Consider the following 8,585-nt stretch of genomic DNA (forward strand, 5'->3'; position numbering starts at 1 on the left):
ATTCCAATGTGCTAATACTGTTTGTGTTAGAATAAAAGATATTCTGGAATGTGGCATAAGCAGGCCTCTAGTTAACTAATAGTCAAGGAAAAAATGGGGTTTGATATGTTTTGGATCCAAGCAGTATCACAAACAGGTCTGTGGTCTTGGTAGTACTTTAGCTTTGTCATAATTTGCCATGAGAACAGTTGTTAATTAAGAGTGTGAAAGTGCTGCCCACAAAAACATAATGGAATATAGATTGTTTACTGCTTTTTATGAGCCAAGTATTGACTTCCCAAGGCAACTGTACATTTATAATTCAATGTATTTGTGTGATCTAGAGCTCCTCTAGGAACTGACATATCAGAGGAAGTTAGAAAAGCAGCTATCCAGGTGCCACGTCTGAAACTGAAGATCTGATATGCCGCAGGGCTGGGTGAATGCAACATGGAAGGAGGCAGTCCACTGCAGTTGGTTTGTACAGATATTGGAGATGAGAACTGCAGCTCCACACATCTCCACTTTCCTGTTCCTTCAACTGAAAATTGGCTACACAATTCCTCACACCAGGCCTGCCTCTCACTTTTGGATCACATACCAAGAACATGCCTAATACTGTAAAGCGGCAGCAAGCCACTAGAGGAGTGTCTTGTCTGAGCACACACAGTACTGACAAACTTGGTGCATTGCTCCATTTTTCATAAGCTTGTTAAAGGTATTCTCTTTTTCGATCTCCTGGTATTTATGTTTATTGTCACAATATATTATTAACTCACAATTAATGCAGCTTCTGTGTTTCATTAAATATGTTCTCCTAACTTGGAAATGCTTAGTCTCTTGGTTCTATTTTGTCAATAATTTCTCTCACACTTGCCATCATCTGTCTTTCTGTGGCATCCTACCCATTTCACGTTTAAAGGATCTGGATAAAACTGTCTAAAGGTAAGTGGTCATCAATCACGTGTTTTTTTCACCTCCTCAAAAAAGCACTCACTAACTCTGGGATAAATGTTGTTTTTGCTGGTCACATCCCCAATCAAGAGGTCCACAAGGCAGCTGTTTAGCCTATGTATAGTAAGGAGCCGGGGTCTGGAAATATGTTTTCTCTGCTTACATGCTAACACTAGAGGCATCTCATAAGTTTCCTCGTATAGCTCCAATTGTGAAATGTTTGTTGGTGGGATCAAGTGTTCTCAAAGCATAATCTAGATCCGTTAAATATGCAGATTTTACATTCTTTTAGTTTTAACACCACTGTACTGTAGACGTTATCAATGTATTATGTCTTTGTTGCGCAAACTAGACCCCTGGAGCACTCTACCAATTGCAGGAATACATAAGATACCAATCTAACAGAATACAAGATCTCAAGGATTGGGAGGAATTTACAAAATGGATGGAACTTCAGAGCTCTAACAAAACAAGATATGTGTTTTAATGAACTTTAATTCTACAGTAAGGATTCCAGAGTGCCCTCTCCTCTGGTGATCTTCAGACTGGATCCTGTATGGCCAAGTTGGGTGCAGACTGATCCTGTTGAGCAGAGCTGCCAGTCTGTTACCAGTTAGCTGCTGCTGCTGCTCAGTGGACTCAAAAGTTAAGTGGCTCTTCTCTCCCTAGCAGAGCAAGAGGAGTAGGGGAGTTCTGGTGAGTCCCTCTGGCTCCCGACCGGAACTCCGAAGGTGCGTGGTGTCTCAATGAACCTCAGGGACTTTGTCAGGTGCAGATCATGACTTGCGGGCTTGACCCTCTGGTCACAGCAGTTCTTCTTCGGTCCACGCATCAGCCCTAACTTTTAGCCAAAGAGGCAAAGTGGTACTGACAGTCCCTCCTGGCATTTGGGGGTGCAGCGGTAATCACTATCTGGGTGCAGACTCTCCATATGCGATCGTACTCACTACGGCAGCACCTACTGGCATACAGGTTTGCTGATCTCGGCAGTCACAGGTCCTGCACTCATGGCCCAAACTCAGTTCACCGGTGACGCCCTCTGGTATACCACATCACCGGGGTGCAGTGGCATGGCGGCACAGCTTGATGCTTCCTGCCCAGTGCTTCCCATACAACTCAGGACAATGTTTTTTTATTTTATTGAACCATATGCAGTGTACAGAGATAGCATCAAAAAGTACATGTAAATAAGAAATAAACATACCAACCCGTGGCAGTTGTGCATATATCCAGCATCTGCAACAGAGATGTGATCTGTGTAGCATGGTAAAGTATCATACATGTAAGCGAAAGAATAATACACTCAGCATTCCGCTTTGTCGGGGTACTCAACATGTTCAGCAGTTCGCAGGTACTCACAAATGTCATTAGGCCTGAAGGAGGTAGGGAGTTCCTCCACATACAACACTAGATTGTCCCGGCAATATACCAGATCCTTGAGCCATTGTGTAGTCGGAGGCCCAGCTGTGCACTCCCATGTCATTGCCACGTGTCTCTTGGCCATGAGTAAAGCCACTCTCACAAGTTTACTCGTTGCTCCCTTCAGGGACAGCACCAGGCCCAGCAAGCATACAAGCGGAGAACACTGCAATTCAACATTAACCATAATAGACAGTATACTGACCACATCATTCCAGAACACCGCCACCCTACTGCATACCCAGGCTAGATGCCAGAAGTCAGCATCCATGGTTCCACATCGCTTACATGCATTGGTATCTCTGAGACCATACTTGAACAATTTGAGTGGGGTATGAAAAGCCTGGTGAATGTATTTTAAATTAATTATTCGGAGGTTGCCATTGGAAGTTAGGGCACCAGTAAGCTGACAGCAATGCTCCCATTCTTGCAGTGTTAGTGGCGGAATCAAATATGTATTCCATTCTCCAAACTTTTGTTGTGTGGCAAGGGCTTCTCCGCTCTGGCGGATCGGTAGAGTTTGGTAAGAAGTTTACGTCGTGTTGGACTGATAAGCATAGTGTGTAAGGTCTATAATATTGGGGGCTCCGCGGGGAAAGTAAGATAATGTGCCTGCACTGCCTTTTTTAACCTGTGTAAGGAGTATAAATGACAGTGTCTTTTTCTGCACATAACGAAGATCATCGTCTGTCAGAAAAGCACAGTTGGGATATAGATCCAGCATTCTATCTATTCCTGCCAATTTCAGAGTATGCATAGCTCCTACCTCATGTGTCACTGACGGGTTCGAATGGAACGCAAGGGGGGAATACAACGGCAACTTACCTGCCATAGGGCCTAGTGCCTGCCAGGCTGCTATAGTGGTATCATCAGTGTTGATCTCAGAGCGGGGTGTCTGTCGACTAATGAGTCAAAATGGAGCGTAAAGGAATAGGATGTGCGTCTCCATCCACTACTGCTACATGTGGGATGAAGTCATGAAAGCCAAACAAGTAGTGTGCATGTTGTGCGTGAGCGCATAAATGATACGAATAAAGGTCAGGCACACTAAAGCCCCCATGTCTACAGTCCAAAGTGAATGTCTCCCAGTTCACACAAGCCTGTTTACCTCCCCAAATTAACCTGAGGAGCAGAGAGCACACAGTTTTGAAAAATTGTTGGATGAGTGGAATCGGTATATTGCTAAAAAGGTATAAAAATTGAGGCAGCACGACCATCTTAATAAGCGCTATACGGTCGGCCTGTGATAGCGGGAGCATTACCCATCTGTCCACCTGTTGTTCCATCTTCGTATACGCAGTGCCGTAATTCTCGTGGATAACCGTGTCTGGGTCCCTATGAACCCACATCCCCAAATACTTTACAGGGTCCGTGGACCACACAAGCGGAATCTCAAGCTCATGAGGCAGGGTGTTTTCAGTTAGTGGCACCACCACCGATTTCGCCCAGTTAATACGTAAGCCTGAGAATAATCCAAATCGAATGTACTCCCGTAAAACCGGTGACATCTAAGTGCGCGGTTCCCATATAAAAAGCAGCATGTCATCCGCATAAAGTGAAATACTGATGGGCGGTGGACAAATTGGAGGGCCGAGATTCGATGCCGCTGTCTAATAACGCAGGCGAGGGGTATTACCGTTAATGCAAAAAGACGGGCAAGAGGGGGCACACCTGTCGTGTCCCCCTGGTGATGCATATAGGGTCTGACGTACTACCTTCCACACGGATCCTCGCCACAGGGTCAGAGTACAGCAGACGTATCCAATTGACAGGAGGAAATCCCATTCGACGCAGAAAATAAAAAAGGTAACCTCATTCTACGGAATCGAAGGCCTTGGTGTCGTCCAACATCACAGCCGCTGCCTGGAGCCCTGGATCAAGAATATGGAACATAGCAAAGAGTGTGCGTAGATTATGAGAGGTAGACCTAGTGGGAATGAAGCCGGCTGTTCACGAAGGACCAGGCCCTGCATGAGCAGCTGTAGTCTGGTGGCCAGGATTTTGGCCAGTATTTTGGCATCAGTGTTGATAAGCGACAGAGGCCGATAGGAGTCGGACGAGACAGCGTTTTATCTTTTTTGAGTAAAGTAATGATCAGAGCTTCCCAAATGGTTGGCGGCAGTTTGCCAGTATTGTAAGCCTCGGAGTACATTTCCAAGAGATGGTGGGTTTAATTCTTCTGCATATTCCTTATAAAACTTGCTGGGAAACCCATCAGGGCCCAGGGGCCTTCTTGTTCGGAAGGGTTTTAATCGCTGCTCGGATATCTTGTTCCGTAATTGGTTGGCTAAGAAACTCCCTCTGCCCATCCGAGAGCCACGCAATGGCTATATCCAATAAGTATGCATCTAACTCATCACCATCAGTCGCTCCCTGTGTGGTACATAAGTTGGCTTATGTTTTTCTAAACCGTGTCAGACTCTCCTGAGTAGTGTAGTAATCCTGGCCAGCTATGTCAGTAACCTTAGTAATAGTGTGTCGATCAATATGAGCTTTAATCTTGCCAGCTAGATGGCGTCCTGGTCGTCTGCCCTCCCCATGAGCACGAGCTACATGGTGTCTAGATATGTACCTGGCCTCCCTCTCTACCAACTCATTATATACCAGTATGGACTCTTTAATTGTCGCCAGCGTCTGAGCGGGGGGTGAACTCTCATAATCACGCTCAAGATGCTGTAAAGTGGTTTCTAATTTGGCGAGCTGTCCACGTAAGTCCTGCAAAATGCCAGCTGACGTGCCAATACAGGTGCCTCGAACAGTGGCCTTAAATGCTTCCCAAAGGGTCATAGCTCTGTCGACCGAACCCTTGTTGTGGTCAAAGTATTGCACGATGGCCTTGCGAACAGTTGTAACATATAGGGTGTCCATCTGAGCCTCAGGGCGAAAGCACCAGGTGGATGATCGGTGAACAGTGCATGGAATGTGCAGGTTGATGCGGACTGAGTTATGATCAGACAATGTACGAGGTAACCCCTCTATCCTGGACACCCAGCCCCCCGCTGCCTCGCTCAACAGCCAGTAATCTAGCCGAGACCAACTACCATGCGCAGTTGAAACGTTTGTGCCCTCCGCTTCTCTACATTGTGCTGACGCCATACATCTGTCAATCCCAGTTCAGCCATTCCCTCGTTAATGACCTGGGCCGCCCCGGGGCACTGACCACCATTGCCGTTCGACTTGTCTCTTCTAGGGTCTAAATGTGTATTGAGGACCCTGCCACAATATCACAGTTTCGGGCCATTCCCGCAGGGTGGAAATGATGTGCTCAAATAGGGCAGGATCATTTATATTCGGGCCGTAGGTGTTTTCATTAGTAATTAAACTGCCCGCCAGCTTCCCGTGTACTATGGCATATCGTCCTGCATCATCAACTCAGGTTTTAATCATGGTGAATGGAAGATTTTTCTTAATAAGCGTGATCACTCCTCTGGAACAGGAGGAGTAGAAAGAGGACAAACGATACCCAGACCACTGTGCCCCAACGTGTACTTCAGACCGCTGAGTTAAGTGTGTTTCCTACAAAAGGGCGACTTGAACCTCATGATGATCCGGATACGCTAAGACCTGGCAGATCTTTTTAGGTGAGTTAAGTCTCCGCACATTCCATGTTAAACAGGTAATTAATGTGTGATCTGGATGCAGAGCTTTAACATGTTATACATCGAGCATGATACAACTGTAGTGCATGAAGGAACACATGCAATTCTCACAGCGTCAAGAATGTAATCAGCTACATAAACTAGCCCTTCAAATCCCACCCACCCACCAGCACCCCCACCCACTTTAGCGTCTCTAATGTGCCAAAGCCATCCCGAACTCCCACAACAATCCCCCAGTGCAACACCAAGGGAATAGACAACTATGGGGAACACCCATGAGGGAGCGCTGGAGCACAATGCCCCTCCCGATGCACTGGGGGTTGGCCGAGCGAAAGTGTTAACATTTCCTGGCCCCTGTATTGCAACATCATACAACAATACGAAGACTACCCAGAGTAGGAGTTCGAGCAGTGGGGGAAATAAGATTCAGTTCCTTGTGTAAAGTCCGTAACCCACGTGCCAAAGCCCACCATGGCAGATAAACTGATAGGAGTCACCCCGAGAGCAAAGCAAAACAGGGGTGCATAACAATCCACAACTCACGTGACCTGGCTATTTCATTTTTCATCTGCCATCTCACTGGAGCCCCCGCCGTCGTCATTAGCCGCGGTGGTGGGGGTCCGGCTGCATCGTTGAGTTTTAGCAAAGTCCATTGCCGATTTCGGGTCGGTGAAGATTTTGGGCTTGCCATTTACTTTGATGCGCAGCCGCGCAGGATAGAGCATGGCATAGGGAATCCGTGCCAAAATGAGAAGTTTTTTAACAGGCTGATATTCTCTCCGGGCCTCCTGCACAGCTGCGGTAAAATCGGGATAGAAGGCAAGAGTGTTCCCTTCTTGAGTGACGGTACCTTTCTCTCAAGCTATGCAAAGGACAGCGTCCCGATCTCTATAATTCAACAAACAGGCGATGATGGGATGCGGCAGCGCCCCCGGGGGGGACGAGCGGCCAGGGAAGGATGGGCCTGTTCTACAATTAAGACCTGAGACAATTGTTCCGCACCGAAGATCTCTTGAAGGAGTTTCTCCACATAGGTCTCAAGATGGCCAGTGTTTGTAGACTCTGGCAGGCCAGTTATGTGCACATTGTTACGTCTTGATCTGGCTTCCAAATCCTCATTACGGGCTTGTATGACAGCCAGCACTTTCTCCATAGACGTCGCTCTAGTGGTCACTTGTTGCAAGCCATCTTCAGCACCTGAAATACGCGTTTCTGCCTCCCCAGAGCAGCGCATGTTTATCCAGCTTCGTGGACATATGATCCATGCGCAGATTCAGATTATCGATTTTCCCATGGATGGATTGCAAGCTTGCTTGAACTGCAAGAAGAGTTTTATCAATATTAGTTAAATGATCGCTGGGTGCATCAGCCTCCGAGTCAGAGGTAGCATGCTGAGCCGCTTTGCCTGATTTACGGGGCTCAAAAGTGAGGCGTGGTTGGCTGCGCTCAGTCTTCCCCATGGAGATACCACTGGACTGGAGTGTAAAAGAATGGTGAGGATGTTACAAGCAAAGGTCCGCCTGCTGCACAATGTCCAACAATCCCGTGTAGGGGTAAGAGTTCAGGAGAAAATCACAATGTGAACAGCAATGGCGCACATCCCATCATAGCTCTGTGGCACAGTATGGTGAGATGACGAGCAATTGAGGGAGGGTGAGGTAGTGAAGGTATGGCAGAGGTGTGCACATGGATAGTACCTGTGGAGTTGCCTGCGGGCCCTATAGCGTCTCATAATCTGCAGCATGAGCCTGTGACGTCCAGCAACTGCTGTCAGCGCCGCTGAAAGTGCACGGGCCCGCACGGAAACAGCTTCTCTGCCTCGGATCCAACACTCGGATCGCAGGAAAGTCCAGGCCCAATAATGAGATGGGCGATAGTAGGCTCCGCCGAGCGCCATTGGGTCGTGCGTGTTCAGCACCCCAGTACAGTAGCGCCCCCACAGAGAAAAGGTGAAGACGAAATATATCTTTGTTCAAACGGGGCCGCACTCCGCCATGCAGCTTTACAGGGCACAGTGAGCAAGAACTGCGGCATAGGCAGTCGCGGCCAGCAGTAGCTCAGGTAAGTAGCAAAGGGGGTCCACCGGGGGGGGCACCATCCCGTAGCAGTCCCATACACCCCCGGGACACGTAGATGCCTATCTGAGAGCGCCGCCCCACCCGGCCACGCAGGAAACATGATCAAACGGCCTCCCGGTTGCTGCAGGAGCAGGCCCAACGATGGACAGCCGTCGGGTAGGCAACACCCGCAGATCAGTCGCTCTGGATCACAGGCGCCGCCAGTCCTCAGTGCACACGGCGATTCTTCTGCAAGGCGGTCCCCCTTCAGGCCACAGATCAAATACCAGGGAAAGCCTCCTAGTTGCAGCAAGGGGATGCCCAATGGAGGGCAGCAATAGGCTCAGGCACACCGCTGCACTCACCTGGTCGTTGGGTCCACAGCACCCCCACTGCAGGCCAGGCAGGCAGCCCAGAACAGCAGGTTTGTCTACCCCGCCTCCGGTAGCCAGTAACCGGTAAACTGCCCAGGCCGCGGTCAAAAGCCAGCCCGCTCCCCTGGTGCTGATATATCTAGCACTGGGGTGCCCGTCGCTCCCGGTCTGACCCACACAGCACACTGGCCACCAGCTGGGCA

The 8,585-nt window shown here is 48.6% G+C and overlaps 1 protein-coding gene across 4 annotated transcripts in view; it reads left to right on the top strand.

The window, feature by feature from the left end:
- The window catches only part of OSGEPL1 (O-sialoglycoprotein endopeptidase like 1), a 243,697-nt gene extending 242,889 nt beyond the window's left edge, over positions 1 to 808 (top strand). For all 4 annotated transcript variants that reach the window (XM_085648811.1, XM_085648813.1, XM_085648814.1 and 1 more), the window contains one exon: positions 324 to 808. In XM_085648811.1, coding sequence (XP_085504937.1) covers positions 324 to 402 — 79 coding nt within the window. In that variant the 3' untranslated portion in view covers positions 403 to 808. The remainder of the gene's footprint in view (positions 1 to 323) is intronic.
- Positions 809 to 8,585: the final 7,777 nt, after the last annotated feature.

The sequence above is a fragment of the Triturus cristatus genome, chromosome 3_2, assembly GCF_964204655.1.
Source record: "Triturus cristatus chromosome 3_2, aTriCri1.1, whole genome shotgun sequence".
In the NCBI taxonomy this organism is placed as follows: Eukaryota; Metazoa; Chordata; class Amphibia; order Caudata; family Salamandridae; genus Triturus; species Triturus cristatus.